Here is a 21590-nt window from a genome sequence, read left to right as displayed (position 1 = left end):
CCCCAAGATTCATGCCTCTGGCAGCTAAAAAAACCAAAACTCTGCCTTTTCTCCCTCAAAGTCTGCTGTCAATGAAGTTATCTCTGCAGAATTCCAGAATTTCCCATCTATAGATTATAGGTATCTGCTCCCAAAAACACCTGGATCCCTGATATATCCCTTGAAGTCTTGAGATTACTAATGAGCATCCTTGGCAATCTTCTCCCTTATGCCTTTTCCATATAAGCCCCAGCACCACCCTTACTAGCTTGCAAGTGCCCTAAGAACTTTTGCCCACTTTTACTGGCATTACAATAGACTTTTGTCACTTGACTGAAAGACAGTTTGAGTGTGAATTTATTCCAGGCATCTCTGCCTTGGCATTCTTGGGGTCCCAGTACCCCAAACCTCATCACAGTGGCTTGCCATTCCCTTCTCCAGTTCATTTTACAGATGAGAAAGCTGAGGCAAATAAGGTCAAGGGACTTGCCCAGGGTCACACAGCTAGTAAGTATCTGAAACCAGATTTGCACTTAGGAAGATGAGTCTTTCTGACTGCAGGCCCAGTGCTCTACCCACTTTGCTGCCCAGCTTCCCATTAAATATTTAACAGTTTTCAAATATCTATTTTTTCACATTCTTTTAACAGCTCAATTCATAGTCTAACAGCGTCCTGATAAAAGAGAAGTCATTTGTCTAACAGCACTTGTGATAAACGGTCTCTCAATTTTCACAATATAAGAAAAACATTTAGAAACAATGATCACATGTACAATATTATACATTTAAAACATGAAACAAAACTCCTGAGCAGCCAGATGTTGACAACTCAGCCAAATACATAAAGAATCATTCATTTCATCCCCTTTGGCATTTTAGACTCATCACATCTAAAACCACATTTCTATGAGACTTGAAGGGAACCTGGAGGTGGAATTTAGGGTAAGGTAAGTGACAGCTAAAATCGAAAGCTAATCATCCCTGGCACAGAGCTATCAAGCATCGAACAGTTACACCCAATCAAAGAAATAATGGTAATAGCACTAGTGGAGATTTGTATGATGCTTATCACATACCAGTCACTATATTAAGTACTTCATAATCACCGTATCTTTTGATCCACACAACAACTGGGAGAGGTGGATATCATTATTGTTTTCCTCTTTATGGATCAGGAAACTGAGGTAAACAGAGATAAGATAAGTAGTTTAAGATCATACAACTAATATATTTCTAATATATTACATATCACATATGTACATATGTACATAACATATCCCATAACTAATATCTTACTGGAATGTAAATCAGATCTCCCTGCATTTTCCAAGAATTTTTTTTGCATTTTGCAGCTCTTGGACTGCATCTCTTAGACAGACCTTTTGGCTGGCTGTATTTTCCCTTCAGAAATCTGTCAAGGTAGAAGAATCTACAAACAGCTACAGACCTTATACAAGACAGAGACTTAAATTCAATTAATAGTATTGCACTTTTCCACACATCCTAATTTAGTCACAGGACAAATTTCCAAATCAAATCTGAATTTACAGCCATAGAATCAAAACCTCAATTTTCCAGGAGTATTAGACACCTGCACTTTAACAGTTTAGACCCCCAAGTTAACAATTAGCTTATTTTCAAAGGTTCAAGGTTGTATTTTCACCCTTCCACAAACTTTGAATTTATTTTCTTTTAAACATCACCCACAGAGCCATGCCAGTTCTTTTTGTGTTCATCATCTAGCCCTGTCCGCTCTTTCCCAGAGGTTTTGGAGTTTTAATCCCAGTCAAATGAAAGGGAGAGATTGGAAAGAGCAGTCTCAAATTCCCATGCCCGTGTGCCTAGGGAACATGCTCCCAGAATGGTTTTTCAGGGGCCAAGTCCCATATTTCTTATATTCCAAGGTGTCTGAACAGCGAATCTTTCTTCCATAGAATTTTTCCTTTTTGCAACCACAACTAATTGCAACATTGTTACTCTTTGAGGTTCCTAAAAGCTTACAAATACATTGTTTCTTTCTATTTTGGGGGACCTTGCTGTCTAATTTACCTACACAAAAAAATAGCTCTGTTACATAAAGCTTCTAAAGTTCTCCTTCAGCCTTCCCAAAAGACATTCCTAGTTCCTGGTCACCTCCCCTTTCGAGTCTTCAGTTCAATTTCACTTATTTTCGATTTGCTTCCCGATTTAAACAAACGTTTCTCTCTTCATGGTCAAGGAAAGGTTATAAGAAGCAACTGAATCTAAGTTTCAGATAATAAATACAGACCATATAGCTTCACTCGGGTTACTTTCAAACCAGCTGCCTTGCTTCAGGACACTAATAGCTCTCCACCTCCAGGGCAAGGGGGATCTAAGTGCTTTTTGCTCCTGGAAACTTTTATGGAATTCTTATTTTTTCCTTAAAACAAGGTACTCCAAAACTCACTAAGATATTAAACTTCTGCTAAGTACCTTATCAAATGGGACAAAAAGGAGGGGGTGAATTCCTGGAACCTCCCAGACGTTCTCCCAGCAATCTTAAAATGATTCATCTTCAGTCTCCATCTCCAAACGGCCAAAATCCAAGATGTTTTTTAGCAGGTAGCATTTGCAAGCCCAAAGTGGGAGTTCATCCTGCTTCTTGGGACAGAGATTAGCATCAGATTACAGAAAGCTTCGAGGATGGAATGTCATTCAGCTTTCCCTGTGTGCTCAACTTTGGGGCTGCATCTTTTAGACAGTCCTTCTGGCTGGCTGCATTTTCCCCTCAGAAATCTTTCAAGGTAGAAGAATTTACAAACAACTGTAAACCCTACACAAGACAAAGATTTTTGCTGCATCTTACAGATGAAAGCACTCCTTATCTCCTACTGAATGTCTGATTGTAAAGCTTTTCATTTGCCACCAAATTTGGGACCTATTTTGCATAATTTGAGAACGTTACCCCTGTATAGGAAGTTCCAAGCCAATAAGAATTTTCCTGAGAGGGGGAAGGGTCAATTTAACAGAAAGCTCTTCCCCTGATCTCATTTAAAAAATAAATTTTTCCAATTTCCAAATTTTTCAGTATTTCACTATTACCAGAGCCCATCATTCTTTTAAAGGAAGTATCTCTTAACCCCATTCACTGTAGGATGGGGATAAATCATCACCAGCAACGTAGGGGGAACCTTTACCTTAGCTTCTGAAGAAAATGAAGTTGAGTCCAACCACCAGAGGTAGCCTTCCATGAAAACTCCCCACTGAGAGAGCGCTCCAGAGAGTTTTTCTGAAAGGCTGTCACCCCAGGGGTCAGAGTCCTGGCTCAACCTAGCTTGGCTCACCAAAAACTGTGACAGGTGAAATCTGAAATAACTTAGAAAACAAGGGATTGAGCTTCCAAGCACATCGTTTGATTAAGTAATGTGTTCCAACTGCTTGATCACATGGGAGCAGGCCTCCTCAGCTTGGCACTGGACCCCAAATACAGGGGGAGACCAAGTTTTAGGCATTAAAAGAAAAAAGTTAACAGGGTATCAACCACAACACAAAATTAGGTGATTCAATTTCTAACTGAAGGAAAGATGATGAGTTTCCCAGTTGGCATGGGTGGGGGAGAGTGAGTTTTGGTCATGGTGGAAGCGGGCAACCGGGCTTCAAGGTTGATTAATTGCATTTGCCTGCATTTATGAAACAACAGATGATGTATACCATCTAGTTTCCTGTGAACGGTTTTCAGAAAAACAACAAGATGGAGGATAATATTTGGGGCAGCTGTATAATAGTAGGCCAGAATGAAGATGTGATCTATGACTCTGCAGGAAAATGTAAACTACCTGGAGGAAATGTTGACAACAGAAGAAGCTTCAACTGTCCCATGCGAAAGTTTGCAGATGACCCTGGGACATACCTGGCAATATCCCTTCTTTGTTGTGTTCTGTATCATGTCTGACCTGACCTGGGTTTGCTGTGGGGATCCATGATGTTACTGTGTCCAGCTGCCATCCAAGACAACTAGCCTCTTGTGAATAAACTCCCTTAAAAAACCTAATTAACCCTAATTCTCTTGGGGCATATGCCACCCAGTAATGTGCATAATTTGGGCAAACCCCTTACATTTGGAGTGATAGTCTGCCTCCTTCCACAGCACAACATGGAGTCAACGTTCATGAGATGGAATCTGACCGAGTCTCTTGATTTCCACCTAACCAACACCATGTTGTAACTAGCCTTCACTCCTTCTCACCCATCTTGTATCAGTCACTCAGCCAACAAGGTTGAAACACCTGCTGTGTGCAGCTACTACTAGGCACTGAGGGAATGCAGAGATGAAAACAAGTTCCCTGGATGTGATGATGCAGAGTCACCAGTCTGAGCCATCCCTTTGACAGGGGGGCATGTGAGTCTGGTGGTCAGCAGAGAGGTTAGAGATGGTTAAGTGGATTTGAGAATAATCAGTGTTGATTGGATAATTGAAAACATGGAGTTCATGAGATCAGCAAGTGACACAGAATAGAGAGAAAAAAGGAAGGGCCTGCAAGTCACCCACAGTCAGCAGGCATGACCCAGTGAGGATTAATCACATGACACTGAAGTGGAGCAGTCAGGTAAGCAGAAAGAGACCCTGGAGAGAGTAGTGCCACAATCCAGAGAGGAGAGAGTGGCAATAGGAAGAGAGTGATCAAGAGACATCCAAAAGGGTGAACACTGAGAAAAGGCCGTTGGGCTTGGCAACGAAGAGATCATTGGTAACTTGGGAAAGGGCAGTTTGGGTGAAAGGATGAGCTTGGCAAAGTAACTGGGGAGGATTGTGAGAGGAAAGGAAGCAAGGGTCAGACTGCAGACAGTCTTCTTAAGGCGTTTGGCCACACAAGGGAGGGGAGATGTGGCATCATGGCTGGTAGGGTCAGAGGAACCAAGGGAGGTCTTTGAGGGTGTTGGGATCACGAGAAGTGTTTGTAGGTTAGGGTTAGGGGGAAGCAGACAGTAGGTGGGGAGACGTTGTAGATAAGTGAGAGAAAGGGCAATACGCTGAGATGCTCTCACTTGTGAATGCAGAGGGGTTTGCCTTGACAAGAAGAAGGGTCACTTCATGTGAAACAGGGGCAGAAGCAGTGGCTGAAAGCACCTGGGAGGTATGAGATGAGGAGGAGAGCATTCGAACAGGTCTCTCCTGGGGGAGTTCTCAGATGAGAGGGCCTTCTAGCTGTTCCTCCATCTACCAGGCATTTTCCTAGGCTGTTCCTCATGCCTCAGAATTAGAGTCAGGTTTGGCTTCCTCCAAGTTCCAGAAAAAGTTCTGCCTTCTCCAGGAAGCTTTTCCTGATCCATCTTCATCCCAGCATCTTCCCTCTGCTGACTCATTCTGATTTATCTCGCACATAATTTGTTTGGACAGGGGTTTGCCTGTTGTCTCCCCCATTAGACTGTGAACTGCCTGAAAGGGTCTTTTGTCTTCCTTTGTATCCCCACACCCAGTCCAGTACTTAGCATACAGTAGTCACATAATAAGCATTTCTGATTGACACTGACTGAATGACTGTGGGAAGGGTGGCCAAATGAGGTTTGGAGGGGGAGGGAATGAAAAGGGTTAGAAATAGCAAGCCTTGCTGCAGTGAGTGCCCAGAGTTGGAGGGAGTGTCACAGTGTATGTTGGAGTGCCCTTGAGGGAGGGCAGCAGCTAAGGAGGAGTGAACTCATTGGGAGAGGAGAGTGTCATGAAGGTCTGTAGACTCCAGCTGCAAGAATTTTGTTTGGCTGGTACATATGGATTGTGTGAACTCATGGATGGAGAGGCTACTAAATCATGGTGGTGGAGAATGAGTTTTGCCTTGGCAATGGGGAGCAAGAAATGTTACAACTTCCCTATCACCTAGAAGCTGAGGTATGGCGCTATAGTGGATAGAACCCTGAGCTTGAAGAGGAAGACCTGAGTTCCTATTAGGTCTCAGACACTTCCTAGCTGTAAGACCATGGACAAGTCCCTTAAGCACTGTCTGCCTCAGTTTACTCATCTGTAAAATGGGAATAATACTAGCACCCACTTCTCAGGGTAACTGTGAGAATCAAGTGATAGAATATTCGTAAAGCACTTAGCATGGTACCTGGCACATAGTAGTTACCATGTGAATGTTTATTCTCTTCCTCCTCCTTACCTTGACTCTAAGCCAAGGGCATGAGTGCGGAAAGAGCAATCAGGGGAGCTGGGTCATTAGGAGGGAGCCAGGGCTCAGCGAGAGCCAGAAGATGGAAGGAATGTGAAAGAAACAGATTTAGGGTGAAATCAAGTTGGTTAAGTTTGTTACCAGAGAGCACTGTGACCTTGGGAGTCACTGAGGTGAGACATTGGGACTGAGCGGGGGTTGAGTCAAAAACAATGGTAATGAGGCAGTGAGGGAGGGAGAACAGGGTTTGAATGATGACACAACAAAGGTATTCAGTCACTGGGATGAGGAAGATATAAGCAGTCGGGAATTTGTTAGTTCAGATGGGTTAATAGCACTTAGGGATTCAGCTGGAAGATAGAGTCCTCTCAGAGCATTGGGCAGCTCAGGCAGGGGAACAATGGGGGTGGGGATCCCACGGAATATTTCTCTGTTCTCCCCCAGGAAGGCTAGAAGCCAGGTGAGTATTTCAGCAGAAGCAGCAAGTGTCTCCATTCCCCTACGGGCTGGGAGAAGCCAACCTAGAACACTAGTGTGCCGATTATACAACAAAGCCATAACCATCTGAATGGTAACTGGACTTAGAAGTTCTTCCATATTTCAGTGCAGGCCTCGCACGTAGGCTGTTGTGTCCCCCAAGTGAACTCAGACTTCGAAGACATGAGAAATCCCACGCAAACCTGGAACATCTGCTTCCTTGAGAACCTAGCCAGTTCTCCAAGGACGAACATCACATATGTACTCCATCTCAAGGTTTGGCTACCCTCTTGATGGACAACATACGGGACAGTGGGTAGTTAGCCTCTTTGTTGGCAGTCAGCCTTCTTTGTTTGGAAGGGTTTATTAGGTCTCTGTTCCGAGGAGAACTGTGGAATCTCACCCATAGAGAGGACGCTCTGCCTGGGACCCCTTGCTCCCAATTCACACCCTGAAAGCTGTATCTCAGGATTCCCCAGCTGAGAAAATTCCGGAGTTGGTGCTTCCCTGGATTGGTGATGTTTTTCTATTTCCTCTTATATCTATATTAGTATTGCTATAATTATATTAGTATTAGGATATATTAATTATTGCTACTATTGGTCTAAACCATCTGTGCATTTGCCTTTTCTGTAAATCAATAAAATATCCAGCTTCTTCTTCTCAAGTGCATCTTGTTGTAGGTGTGAATCCAAACCATAAATTTCCTTAATCATACATTTTTTTGGCGTCACGAACAGGATTCACAGTACAATATGCCACTTCTGAAGAAGAATTTGATGATAAAGTATGTGAGCAAGATATCCTGGGGTGGGAAGATCTGCCCTACTCCTTGGTGGCAAAAGGACAAGACCCTGTGGAGACTGGGGTAGTAGACTTCAAACTGCAGAGCCCTTCCAGGTGACTTCTCGCCTACAAGAATCATCACCTCTGGGACACATCAGCTTCTCTGCTCTTGGTAAACTTCACTTCTCTGTTCCAGTTTCAAAAATGTATTTTATCTCTGTTTGACCTGTTTTCTGATTTGTAAAAGTAAAGATAATAATGGTTGTTGTTATGGGATCAAAAGGATATAATGATTATAAGATTCTTATCATAATGACTGGTGTATAATTGTTAACCTTGAAGTGGTTTCAATTACTACAGGTTATAATAAGATCAATAATTTATGGAAATGTAAATAATACCACCTGAAGTTATTGTTGGGTTAAAACTATATTTCTAAGATTGTATTTCTGAATTTCTCTTAGATTGTAAAAATTGAGTGACCACTGTAATTCAGAAATAGTGTTAGACAAAGTGATTTTTAACCTGAATTTTGTTGAAACTAAAAGATGTTGGGAAAATTTGTAAAACCATATACATTTCTTTGTCAGTCCTGCTAACCTTGTCTTATAATGCTGTTTAACTGCCATTTAGAAAACCAGGTATTTTCACCTTTGCCTGTTAAAGAAGTTACAGCTAAAACAATTTGACTATCATGTATAAAAGTTGTAAGATTGTTAGCTAAGTTATTTGGAGTTACTGTTTTAATACTAAGCCTAAAATTGTTAACTGATTACTGTGTATGGAAAGAAAGGAACTGAGTGAAAACTTTATTTACATTGGTTCTTCCCATTCAAAACAGTCTTCCTGTATGTTTGGAGGTTGGCAGGCATGGCATCTGTGCCAGTTCCCTTTATTTTGTAAAACTGCTAAGGTCCCTGGAAACCATCCATGGAGGCAAGGTCATCAGCCCTAGGAGAGAAATTTGGCTTATATAAATCATAAACAGTGAATATAACTTGCTTAGAAGTTATAACAGAAAGGATTTTTAACAATTGACTTTCACATCAGGACAAATTTTAAATTTGAGAAGGAAAGTGTTAAATGGAGTCCCTTATATATGTGTGTCCTGGTAGATCTTTATTGCTTATTGCAACTCCATAAGAAAAAAAAATAACTGTATCTGGTTCTAAGCTGTGATTGGTGAAATTTGCTTTTTAAGGTAAAAGGCACCTGGGACCATAACTATTTTTGTTTTGAGTTTGAATTTGGGGATAGTTGTTCGCATTAAATCAGTATCTGAGAGAAAAGCCATAAGCTACTCAGAGGGAATGTGATCCTGTACTGTTAACAGGTGAAGTTTGTATTTGGAAAGGAAAGGCCAAGGAGACAATTCTAGCCTCCATCTAGGATGGGATTCTCCTGGCTCAATTTCCCCATTGTGTTCCTTTAAAAAGGAATCTTTCCCACCTGACTATTCCTGAGTCTGCATGATTGGAGAATTTCACTCTTATCTGAATTCAAACAGAGTCAAGGATGTTTTATCCTGTCATACTTGGTATGTCTCATGTGCCTGCTTCTTTCCTTCTCTAGCAAATTTCTATGAACAGAACAAGTAGTCAGTAAACGTGTGAGCCGTTTTGTGTAATCTTACTGGAAAATCAAATAGAACATGTGCAGAAATTTGTGTAAGCTGCTTAAGACTCATCTTAAGATGTTCCCATTGTTTAAAAGGATTTTAAAAGCCGTCGTGTTTTTCTGTGATCAGTCTCTTACTGTTACCAATGTGAGATTCCATTACAACACCTTTTTGACTAAAACATTTTGTAATACCTAGGAATTCTGCAATAACTAAGAATTTAGTTTGTAATACTTTGGGAATTCATATTACTTAAGGACATTTTTATAACAACTCAGCTTTAATGAACTTCAATTTTAAAGTTTAATTTTTGCTTCAAAGTAAAAAGAGAGTCATCACTTCAAAAGATTTCAACTAATTTTCTTTATAAAAGTTTAGTGACTCTATTAACATCAGGATAAAATTTAAACTGTTTTTTAAAAAGAAAAGGAAATACTTTTAGAAGAAATTTTTTTAAAAAAGAAAAACTCTCTCTTGTAAGGCCTACTAAATTTTCATTTTCAAGACAATGTACTGCTAAATTAATATGTAATGATCTACAAAGCAGAAAAGATTTTGGTCTTTTGATCTGAATTTGTAGTCATCCCATGGCCTAAGCAAGAGTTAAAATTAGTGTTTGAACTTATCATATGTAAGCAACAACAACAACTTAATTTCTAAAGTTTCCCTTCCAGAGTGAATAATCAGAAAGAGATAAACAAGCCTGTGAAACAACGATGTACATCTACTCAGTTGTGAGGTTCAAGTTAGAAACCTCTTTTGTTTAAGGCAATACAGCTATACTAGTGAAGAGTAATAACTTGTGAGCTATCTTGTCTATGGTAGAAATATAAAGGAGAGTGAAGCAGTCTGAATAATGGGCTCAAGAGATTTTGAAAGATAAATAAAGGTTTGATTGAGAATACAGAAGGCAGATAAGGTTTGGGACAAATGGGGGTCATCCAAGTCCCTCCTATCCCCAGATAGTTGCTCTGGATACCTTTGTACCAGTCTCCAATGGTTTATGTACATTGAGAGAGCGTGGGGAAGTATTTTCAGAAGACAGAAAAGTGTTGTAACTTGATTTGATAATTAGTAGCCCTATCAGATTTGAGATGGCCCTACCTAAAGGATACCAACACATATTTAACCCCTTCTGGTCATTTTTTGGCCTTTGTTTGCTTAATCTCCTTGCCAGATTTGTCTCCTCCAGGTTTAGTTCTTTCCACTTGCAGATGACCATTCTGGCTGTATATCACCCTCTGTCTGAGACCATTACACATCACTGTCTGGACCTGGATCATGTTCCTGATACTGACTGAAGAACCAACCCCCTGAATAGGGCCTCTTAAGGCAGGGACAGCTCTATGTCCAATCTCAGCATGAAGCAGTTTCAGAATCTGAGACCTTCATTCCTTAGCCCAGAAAGATTTTGGGTCCCATCTGTTTAAGGGGGGAATGATTGGGTGCTTGGGTGCATGTACTTGGGCCCCAATTCTGGAATCACATTTCTCCCTAGCCTCAAAATACTGCCATTATAGGCAGATACTATCCTGATCAACTTTAGCTGTTTTAGGAGTAGGTGTACTAGGAGGAGTAATTGACTCCGACTATGCTGGAGAAATTAAAATAATTTTGCAAAATTTGGATACTGAACCTTATCATACAACAGAAGGAGAGTTGCCCAACTGGTTATTATCCCTTATCCCTTATTATCCCCTATTATCCTGAATGGGCCAAGGTTCATACACCAGAATCTTCTGATGCCAGGAGGGGAGGATTTGGTACTACCAATATGACAATTGACTCAAAGGCATGGGTTAAAAATAAATCTACAAACTGGCCTAAGGCAGTGGAAATCATAGCTGAGGGAAAAAAATAATACAGTGCTGGTTTGTTACTCAGGAGATGATACCTTATATGATGTTCCATTAACACATGTCTCTTTATGTGAATAAAGTGTTTTTTAGGGATATGGCTATTGCTGTACACCATCTCATAAAATTTTGCCTGGGCACCTGGAGCAAAAATAGTCCGATCTTCAACACTCGTTCGCTTAAGGTGGAGGAACTCTACTTCCTCACATACACAAGGCAACTACAACTGCCCAGCAAATCAAAACTGTAATGTGGTTAACTGGACTATTTCAAGTAATGAATCAACATTCTGGCGAGCCCCAGCACCCATATCTGCTCTTCTCTTAAGTAATTTTCCTGTGAATTTGATTATACAAACATTAGTAAATATATCCTGCTATATAAAACCTATACCTTTTACTCACCTGTCTTCTAAGATAGCTGTTATACAGCGAGACATATTGAATTGTTCTCAATGGAACATACTAGAAATTAATTCTATACTATTGAACATTACTTCCTTAAACTCTTTTTTTAATAATACAAAAAGAAAATGCCTGGAGGTTGTTATTATTCCAAGACTCCCAATTATGGGAAGCAGTGTTTAAAGATTTTATACCTCAAGATCATTGGGTGTCTAACACAGTATTGCATCCCAAATGTGATAGTGGCTCGTGCATCGGCACACTAATTCATTATGAAGTCAGGTCTGACACAGTGATGGGCATTTCTCATGTTACTCCTTTTATCTTACACTCTTATTTTGCTTTGCCTCATATTAATGGACAATATGTAGATCTAAATAATGTTACTCGTACTTTAGCTGATTGCACAAATTGTAATCGTGGACTTGTGTGTGGAATGGTCATGAGACAGTTGGAGCGTGTCTATTAAGCCATTCCTCCAATCTATATGATCTTACTCTATATCCTATGTCCAATTTCTCTGTGTTACATGAAGTATCTGTTCAATCTATCTGCCTCGTCTCTAACAAACTGACTTGCATTCTGTAGGGCAAGTAGCTCCATTTGCTGGTTGTATACAAAATGTGAGTTTTCTCCATTGGCAGGGCTATGATTTCTATTTTTCCCCTGATAGTGGATGATGTTACTTTGTCTTGGGTACCCAAACTATTGCCTCTACCCTATGTGTATTTATCTTTGGAACCTTTAATCTCTATTTTAAACTCTTCTGTTGAATTGCAGCAACTATTAGAGAAAAACCAAAGCGCTCTTAATGAACATCGAATACAAACTCATATAGATGCTGGGAAATTAATAGAGTAACTCCTCTCTCATTTAGTAACTCCTGACACCAATCATCATTGGCATGACTTTTTATTTAGATCCCCTTCTGTGCAGAAACATTTTTCTAATTTTTACTACTGTGCTTATTATATTATGTATATATAATTGTTACATGTTTTTCCAGATGAAAAATATATACACTAAATTGACCCCTAAAATTTCAGCGGCCTACACTATCAACATGTCAGAACTTAAGGCCGAATGAATGGTAACTGGACTTAGAAGTTCTTCCATATTTCAGTGCAGGAACCGCACGTAGGCTGTTGTGTCCTCCAAGCGAACTTAGACCTTGAAGACGTGATAAAAATCCCACACAAACATGGAACATCTGCTGCCTTGAGAACCTAGCCAGTTCTCCAAGGATGAACATCACGTATATACTCCATTGCGAGGCTTGGCTACCCTCTTGATGGACAACACACGGGATAGTTGGCAATTAGCCTCTTTGTTGCAGTCAGCCTTCTTTGTTTGGAAGAGTTTATTAGGTCTCTGTTCCGAGGAGAACTTTGGAATCTCACCTATGGAGAGGATGCTCTGCCTGAGACTCCTTCCTCCCAATTCAGTTCCTGAAAGCTGTATCCTGGGATTCTCCAGCTGAGAGACTCAGGAGTTGCTGCCTCCCTGGATTGGTGATGTTTTTCTATTTCCTCTTATATCTGTATCAGTATTAGGATATATTAATTACTGCTGCTTTAGCTCTAAACTGTCCATGCATTTGCCTTTTCTGTAAATCGATAAAATATCCAGCTTCTTCTTCTCAAGTGTATCTTGTGGTAGGTGTGAATCCAAACCATAAATTTCCTTAATCATACACCATCAAAAACATTTGGTATTGATTAAGAAATTGGTAGGTCGATCAGTGGAACAGATCAGGTACACGGAAGGAAATGAGAATTTGATAAATCACACACATCAAAATTAAATGTTGCTGGCTAATATGGAGATATATTTTGCATGACTTCACATATATAATACATATCAAATTATTAAGGAGAGGGAAAGGCAGGAGTTGGAACTCAAAATTTAAAAACATGTTAAAATTTATTTAAAAGTTATTGGGAAGTATTTAATGAAGCTATATTCAAAAGGAAAGAAATTCAATGTTTCAAAATTATAAAGAAGAAACACGTCTTGAAAGAAGAAGTAGGAAAGGCTGCTCCCCAAACTCCCTCTCCTTGTGGAGGTGATACCCATTGCAGGTGATTTGAACTGTTTCAGTGTATTGGCTGGATGGGCTCCCCTTTCCCCTTCTTTAGCTTCTCTTGGGGTGGGGTGAGACCCTAAAAATAATTTGTTTTATGGGATAGCTCTCTGGGCAAGGGGATAACGGATACTAAACGAAAACAGGGTGATGACAGAAAACAAAAGACCTCAGTGAGAAGCATGTAATAAGTCATCGTTTCTGATGCTGAGCTGTGACAGTGCCAGGGACTTGGGTGGAAGACCTTCCCTTTCTCTCCTCTTTGGGAGCTGTGGCTGTAGCTCCTGCACCAGCCCCCAGAACACTGGGCTGGACTCCGCTCTCCCCAGGCTCCTTATCAGTGTCTGCAGAGGAGGTTTCACTCGCCTGGCACATGCTGCCTCCCGGCCCTATCTTAGGGTGTCTCTATGCTTCTTCCAGGCTGGCATGCCCGCCCTGCGTGTGCCACCTGGTTGGCACTTAGTAGGGAAGGCTGCCTCCCTAGGGAATGACTGTGAGAGCTGAAGAGAAGGCAGTGGGGTGACTGTCCTCCGGATGAGAGGGAAAACCTTCTAGGAAGCACTTGCTGTGTGCCAGGCTCTGATGGGCGAGGCGGACCCTGGTTTTTCTCCCCTCAGCGCTGTCTGGGCGGGTGGAAGCAAGTCTAGGGGTCCTGGTCTGCCTCCGGCGGGGTCTGAAGAAAATTGGTGGCCGAGGTGTGGGCAGGGGTCCCACTTGCCTGACCCCATGATGCCCCCCAAGACTTAAAATATCCGGTGCAACGGATACCACTCTAAACTTCTTGGAAATCGGAAAGCAAAAGGAGCTAGGATCGCTTTACGATGGCCATCCTCCAAGGGGGACGTTCCAGAGGTGATGGGACGAGGAGGTCCAGGTAGGAAGGGAAAGGGAGCTTCCAGGCGGTCCCCAGGGACACATCTAGGAGGCGGCGAAGCTCCTCCCCCTCTCGTCCTCAAGCCCCACCCCTCGTATCCCCGCCCCTTCCATAGCCTCGCCCCCAACCCTCCTTGTTCTCTAGCCCCGCCTTTTCCCTACGTCTAATTCAGTCCGCCAGTCCCCTTTGCTAGGGGTCCCTCCCTCCCTCTCTCAGCTGTCGCTCTTCTCTATCCCCGCCCTATTTCCGTAGCCCCGCCTCTTTTTCAGGTCTCCACGTCCCATTTGTCCCTCTCCCTTGTCCCCGCCCCTCTTCATTCTCTCTGCCTCTCAGCTGTCTCTCTCCTCAATCCCCGCCCCATTCCTGTAGCCCCGCCCTTTCCACACCGTATGCCTTCTCCTAGCGGTCGCTTCCCTCTAGTCCCGCCTCTTCTCCAGGTCTCCGCCTCCCACTTGTCCCTCCCCTCTATCCCCCGCCCCTCGGTCTCGCAGCTGTGGTTCATGCCCTGCCCCCTCCCACCTTGCCAGTCTTCTTACACCTCACATCCCCATGTTCTCCTCGATGCAGTGACCCCAGCCTCCTGGCTGTTCTCTTTCGCTCTGTTCCCTAGGCTTGGAACCCTCCTTTATATCCCTGGCTTCCTTCAAGGCCCAGCTGCAAACCCAGTTTCTAGAGGGCGCCTTCCCAGCGCCTTCTGAGTTCCAGTGTCTTCCCCAGTCCATTATCTCCAGTGCTTTGTCCACATGTGCACGCGGTTACCCGTAGGATGGCTGGCGCCTCGAGGGCTGGGCAGGGACTGTTTTCTGCCGCTTTTCGTCTCCCCAGCGGTCGGCGCACACGGGCACATGAGAGACAAAAAATAAATAAATAGTTATTGACTACTGACGTTCTCTATTCCCGCCCCCTCCCGTGTAGGCCCGCACCTTCTCCTCCCGCTCGGCCTCCCCAGAGGTCTCGCTTTTATCCCTGCCCCCCATTTTCCCGCCCCCAAATCTCAGTCCTCTAGGCCTCTCCCAGCTGTCCCTCTTCTCTGACCCCGCCCCCATATCCCCGCCCCTTCTCCGCCCACTTTGCATTTTCCTGCTGTGGCTCTCCTCTATCCCCGCCCCCTCCCGTATAGCCCCGCCCTCTCCTCCTTCTCTGCCTGTCCCAGCTATCTCTCTCCTCTATCCCCGCCTCTCAGGCTCTCGTCCCTCCCTCCCTTCTCCCCGCCCCCTTCCTCGCCCCCGTGGGGCTGAGTCACGTGCTCCGGCGGCGGCGCCTGCGCAAAGCGCGCCCCGGCGGCTGTCAGGATGAGGAGGCGGCGGCGGCCGGCGGCCTGGCCCCACGGTTCCCGCGGCGGCCCCGGCGCCCGCTGAGGCCGCGCCTGTCCCGGCTCCGGCCCCGCTGTCCGCTCGGGCCGCTCATGGCGCAGCCGGGCCCTGGAGGAGGAGAGGCCGCTTCCGATGGTGAGACTGGCGGCGGCGGCGGGCCGGGAGGGACGGAGGGAAGGAGGGAGGCCCGGGCCCGGCCCGAGCTGGAGCCGGAGGCGGGGCGGGGCGGGGCCCCGGGATTCCCTCGGTCCATGCGGGCGGCGTTCAAGGCCCTGCCCGAGGAGGGGGCGGCGGGGGGAGGAGGGAGGGAGGGAGACCGAGCTGCTAGGCGTTTCCCGCCCCCTGGCCTGTGACCTTGCGGCCGCCAGAGCCGCCCCTTCCCTCACTCGGGCGCTGCAGTACGCGCTGCCCCGTGGTCCTGCGGGTCTCAGCTCGCGCGGGCCGGGCAGCCTGAGTCTGCGCCCCCTCCCCTGGAAACCACCTGTTCTCATCCCCCACCCCCTCGGGGAAGCCCCCCTGGGCCCATCGGGGGGCCTGGGAGCAGCGTAAGTGCTTGGGGCTGTAATCTGCATCCTTAAAGTGATTGGATCCTGGCATCAAGGAGGGGAGCCGCGTCAGCCGAAGCTTGTAGCCGAGGGAGGTGGGTTCGAGTCCAACGTGGGGAAGTGCCCACTGGGTGCCTTGTTGTGTAAATGTCACTTTGTTCCAGCCTCCGGGACTGGAAACAATGTTATCAGATCTGCAGGCTGGGCCCCCTGGGGAGGCGTTGGCTCGCCGTGGCTTCTCCCTCCCCTGGGACCGAGGGAGCAGCTGTCACCTCCCGTCTGGAGAACAGGGTGAGGGAGAGCAGGAGAAGCATCTCCTGGGTCCACGAGGGATGTGATGGTGCTCTTTTCCTCTCTAGTGTCTCACTTGGTGATCTCATGAGAACCCTAGGATTTAATGACCTTCTCTATGCTGATTCTCAAATCTACCTTTCCTGCCCTAGTGTCCCTACTGACCTCTGGTCTTGGATCTACAACTGCCTCTCCGACATTTGTCTTAAGATCATAATGTCTAAAATGGAATGCTTCCTTCCCCCAGACCCTTGCCTGCCATTATCCAGGCCAGCACCATCTTCCCAGCCCCTCAGGCTTGAAATCTAGGAGTTATCCTTGATATCCCCTGTTGCCAAGACCTGCTAACCTCACCTCCCTTTGCAGCATCTCTTTGGACCCTGCCCCCTCCCTCTCCTCACCTGGACCATTTCGATAGCTGCTGGAGGTTCTGCCTGCCTCTGGTCTCTCCCCACTCCAGTTCATCCTCCACATTTAGTTACTGAAATGATTTTCCAAAAGTGTCACCCTCTACTCAGCAGACCCCACTTGTGTTGTATTGCCTCCTGGATCAAATATGAAATGCCCTTTTGTAACATTAAGGTCCCCAGCATATACAGGAGGGCCTGCTGTACAGGTTCTTAGATCTGCTTTTCTAAAAGAAAAGCAAAGTTTGAATGGGTCAGCAATCACTGGAATCAAACACATATACCAACAGAGAAAGTACAAGCAGAGAAATAAAGCCCAACAGACAGATCCATCTGTCTGACCATTACATACATACATAGTTACCTGAGAGAGAAGCACTAACATCTGGGTTTTCAAAGCCAGGGGGAGTCCTTAGCGGCTACCCAGAGTTTCACCTGGCCAAACAAACACTTCCAGTGAGTAAGCCCCAAAGTAAAACCTCATCTCAGAGTATTTAGACATTTTTCAGAGCCAGAGGGCAAGACCCAGTGCCTCAATAGAAATTAACAAAAGGTATTGAGGCCTATTAATGGTCCAGAAAGAGCTTTCACTCTTCCACCCACCCACCATTAACCTTACATTAACTTTACACCTCCTTGGAGTTCAAAGCCCTTCATAGAATGGCCCCCTCCTACCTCCCTTATTTCCCAACACCCATACTCTTTCAGCAAGTGACCCTGGCCTGCTGGCCACAAACTGGCTCTGGGCCTGGAATGTTCCCCTTCCTCATCTCTGCCTTCTGTGACATCCTTTAAGGTCCAGCTAAAATCCTGCCCTGTAAAGGAAGCCTTTCCTACCTCCTCTTAATTCCATTCCCTTCCCTCTCTCAATTACTGTCAGCTTGTTGGTACACATTTGTTTGCTTGTTGTCTTCCCTGTTAGATTGTGAGCTCCTCGAGGGCAGGGCTGTCTTTTGCCCCTTTTTGTAACAACAGCTCCTAGCACAGTGCTTGGTATATAGTAGGCACTTAGTAAAAGCTTATTGATCGACTGACTGACTAAACATGGGAGCTTACCATTTAATGAGAGAGAAAACAAACAAATATGTACAGGAGAAGTAGTCAATAATGACCAGAAAACATGCACTAGAATTAAGATTGATTGGGAAGGGCTTCTTGTAAAAGATTTTTAGCTGGGACTTAAAGGGAGCCAGGAAAGCCAGGAGAAGATCTTTCCATCAGATTTTGTGTATAAAACCTCATTCAATGCTTTGATCATTATCATTATCATTATCAATCTGTCTGGCTTAAAACCGGGAGATGCCAAAGGCTTTAATCCTGCCCCTGAGATCTAGCCCATTGTCCAAGTCAAAGCAGGGTTTCCTACTGAGGGATGCTCCTTCAGGGGCTCAGTTTTGTAGAACTTGTTGTGCTGGATGCACCAAGCTGAGAAGTTTCCAGAGCTTCCTCGATGAGATCCCAAACATTCTAAGTAGATGGGTCTAACCATCTAAAATAAAAAACCAACTAGATGAAGAGATGCCTGTAGTTTTGGTTTTAATATGCAGTTAGATGGGTAATCAGTGGAGACTGTCCATTTGTGTGTGAGTGCACACCTGCATGTGATGAACTCTCTAGTTACCCGGATGGCTAATGGCTACTATAACACACACACACACACACACACACACACACACACACACACACACGCACACGCACACGCACACGCACATGCACATGCACATGCACACACACACCCTCTTCTAGATTGCCTTTGGGAAGCTACATCATTTTTTAGTGACCAAATACAGATCAAATACAGGTGGATTCCTGTCCAGGCTCAGAACGAAAGTAGCCTGAGCAACTTTGTCAAGTGCTTTGCCAAAATGTAGGCAAATAATTCCTCCATAGGATTTCCCCAGTGACTGATAGAATAACTGTCTGTCAGACCATGGAGGGGACTCTAGTATCTGAAGCCTGGCTCATTTGGTTGTAGGTTCTGGTTTCTTCCCAGCATTTAGGGTTTGGGCAATATCAGTCCTTCCCAAGAGATCTGGGGGAAGAGAAATTCCATTGAAGGCATATGGGACCATAGCAGACCACACTGAGGACTTGCAGAGAAGCTGAGGTGGCTCAGTCATCTTTTCCTCCAGGTCTCTTAGGACTTTGGCATAAAGTTCATCCGTGTGTCTGGTGACTGGGCCTCATCCAAAATAGCCAGGTCTCTTACTATCTTTCTCTTATCTTGGATATTGACTCCTTATTAGTCATCTGGGTTCTGACCTCTAGAGTCCAAAGGGCATTCTCTTTGGCTAAGCAGACAGAAGCACAGGGAGATGGTCCAGCTACTCTCCACTCCAGAAGCAGGTCTGTGCCTTCCTGAAGCCTCCACTCTGTCCCCCAGTAGAACCACTTTCCTTCATGATCTCAGCTCCTTTGAGCCCTTGGAGATACCATGCCATGCCTCAGCATGATCCTCCATCAGCCCTTCTTTGATCAGGAATCTTTTTCTGTGTACGATGGGGAGAGGCAGTTTCTCTCATTCTCTTCTAATTTGTCTGTGATGGGATTTATTACAGCCACATCATGCATCCATTTGTAGCTTATTATGGTCCACAGAATGAGATGCTCCTCTCTGCCTGGGCTTTGTTGGGCTCTGCTGCTATGTTCAGTTGTTTCTGGGTCTTCTATCCTTTCCTTAGCCAGACCCAAATTGCTTTGATGATTGCTTTGCAGCATCGTTTGGGCTCTGGTACAGGGAGACCAGTTCTTCTGTGCTTTTTTTGTTGTTTCCCTTGAGATACTCTACCTTTGTCTTCTCCAGATGGTTAGCCTTTGCTGTTGGGCGAACTACAGAGGATGTACACTAATTTAGGTAGGGTTGTCACTTTTATATTAGCAAGGCCCATCCCACAAACACCTAATTCCTCTAGTCTTTGGCATTTGGTGAAAATCCGGGAAGTTCATCCAGGACCTCACACTGCAGAATATGACTTAAAGAATGGAGTGTATTTTGTTTAAATGGAAAGAGAAAATAAGACCATTCCACAATTAATTGAGCCATCCAGTTTTATGGGCTTCCAGGATGAATTGAAGATATTCCAGGTCACAGAAATTCCAACAGTCGCCATTTTATGAGAACAGGGCTCCTTTATCTTGTCCTTTAAAATGGGGAAGATCTGTGAGAGATCTCGTAAAGCTTTTGCTTTCTCTATGACAGCTTGATGGGAACTGGAGTCAGAAAGACATGAATGGGAACCCTTTCTCACACACTGAGGAGCTCTGTGACCCTGGGCCAGTTATTTAATCTCTCTCAGTGTCATCTTCCTCACTTGTAAAATGGGAATAATCCATGCCCATACCAAGGGTGGTGAGGTTCCAGGGCCGTAATTCATTAGGGTTATTATTGTTGTTCATAATATCATTAATTGTTTATTATAGTGGTGATACTGTTCTTTTTATTGTCATTATGACGAGCTAAGTTTGGTTCATTCCTTCATTCCAGCACATTCAGGGTTAGGGTTCGACTTGGAGAGCTTCCTTTCCCTCTCAGGCTGACCTGCCCAATTAGATAATTAGTTCATGGCACCCTCTCTAAGGTTTCTCTGAAATTCACTCTTCCAAAATTGGGATGTATGTCTGATTCCACCCAGAGCTCTCTCCTCTATTACTAATTCTGAGATGGAGTGGCTGCCTCTTCTCTATGAGATTCTTAACCTAAGATGACCAGACCAGTCAGTTTCTGATGTTTGGTAAGAATCAGAGCTTGACAGATATTTCTCTCATTGACTGGTTCTTCCAACTCTTGAAAGATGAAGTTATCATGAAGACAAGATAGGAAGTCATTAGGGTTGTAGTCAAAATCTAATTTGAACTCTCAACTGTTACCCATTTTTCATAAATTTGCTTGTAGTCACGTGAGGCTTTGCTCTTTATTACAGGCTTCTTTCTTGGCTGTTTTTATATCTTTTAAATTTGAATGTCTGTACTGCAATTCTGTATTTATCTGCTCTGGATGATAGATAGTCCCGTCCTCCACCCCATTTTTCAACTTAAAGCCCTTTTGCTTGAATTTGTTGGATTTGGGGCATGTTTGTTTTTGTTTTTTTATTTTGTTTTGTATTTATGATTTTTATTAATATCTTTTGCTATTACACTCACTTCTAAACACATCCTTCTCTTTCTCTCCCCTCTAAACCCACCCTTATAATAAAGATTTAGAAAAGTGAAAAAATGCAGTTCCACAAAGACAGTATATCAACTGTGTTTCATAGTCTATCCATGTTCCATTCCCCTTCTATCTGCCACAGGGAAAGGGAGGAGCAGTTTCTTGGTTCTTCTGTGGGCAAACTTTTGGGTCATAATAGCATTCACACTTTATTTTCTTTCTTGTTCTTTCCTATCATTTGTTTTTGTGGATATTCCTTTTCTGGTTCTCCTTATTCTGTTCTCTTTCAGTTCATTGAAGTCTTCACATGTTTCTCTTAAGTTAATGGATTCATTGATGGTTATGGGGTAGTGATATTTCATGACATTCTTGTCAAGAGCAGATCCATTCCTGTCTGTCATTGAGGGGTTTGAGGGTTTTTTTTTTGTTTAATTAAAAAAACTATTTCCACATTATCTCTTCCCCTCTACCCCTTCCCCCACTCATTGAGAAACAAGAAGTACAACACCTGTTATACAGCGAAAAGAAAACTAAATGACAGAATCATGCTTCAGTCAGCATTCTGAGTCCAGCACTTTTGGATCTGGAAGTGTGTAGCATTTTATATCCTGAGTTCTTTGGAGCTGTCGTGGAACATTGTATTGGCCAGAGTTACTAAGTTTTTCACTGTTGATTTTCCTAACAA

General features: G+C 44.0%; 1 protein-coding gene and 1 long non-coding RNA gene across 2 annotated transcripts in view; both read left to right on the top strand.

The window, feature by feature from the left end:
* Positions 1 to 6906: 6906 nt before the first annotated feature.
* On the top strand, positions 6907 to 10607 carry LOC140510425 (uncharacterized). Its single transcript, XR_011969226.1, has 2 exons — positions 6907 to 7096; positions 7322 to 10607. It is a non-coding gene; the product is annotated as an uncharacterized lncRNA (long non-coding RNA).
* A 4869-nt stretch (positions 10608 to 15476) lies between these two features.
* RABEP1 (rabaptin, RAB GTPase binding effector protein 1) overlaps positions 15477 to 21590 on the top strand; it is a 49452-nt gene continuing 43338 nt past the window's right edge. Inside the window, exon 1 of the mRNA XM_072619059.1 lies at positions 15477 to 15650. Coding sequence (XP_072475160.1) covers positions 15608 to 15650 — 43 coding nt within the window. The 5' untranslated portion in view covers positions 15477 to 15607. The remainder of the gene's footprint in view (positions 15651 to 21590) is intronic.

Source organism: Notamacropus eugenii, chromosome 6 (assembly GCF_028372415.1).
Source record: "Notamacropus eugenii isolate mMacEug1 chromosome 6, mMacEug1.pri_v2, whole genome shotgun sequence".
In the NCBI taxonomy this organism is placed as follows: Eukaryota; Metazoa; Chordata; class Mammalia; order Diprotodontia; family Macropodidae; genus Notamacropus; species Notamacropus eugenii.
The sequence above is the reverse complement of the archived record's forward strand: the minus strand, read 5'-3'. Positions and strand labels throughout refer to the sequence as shown.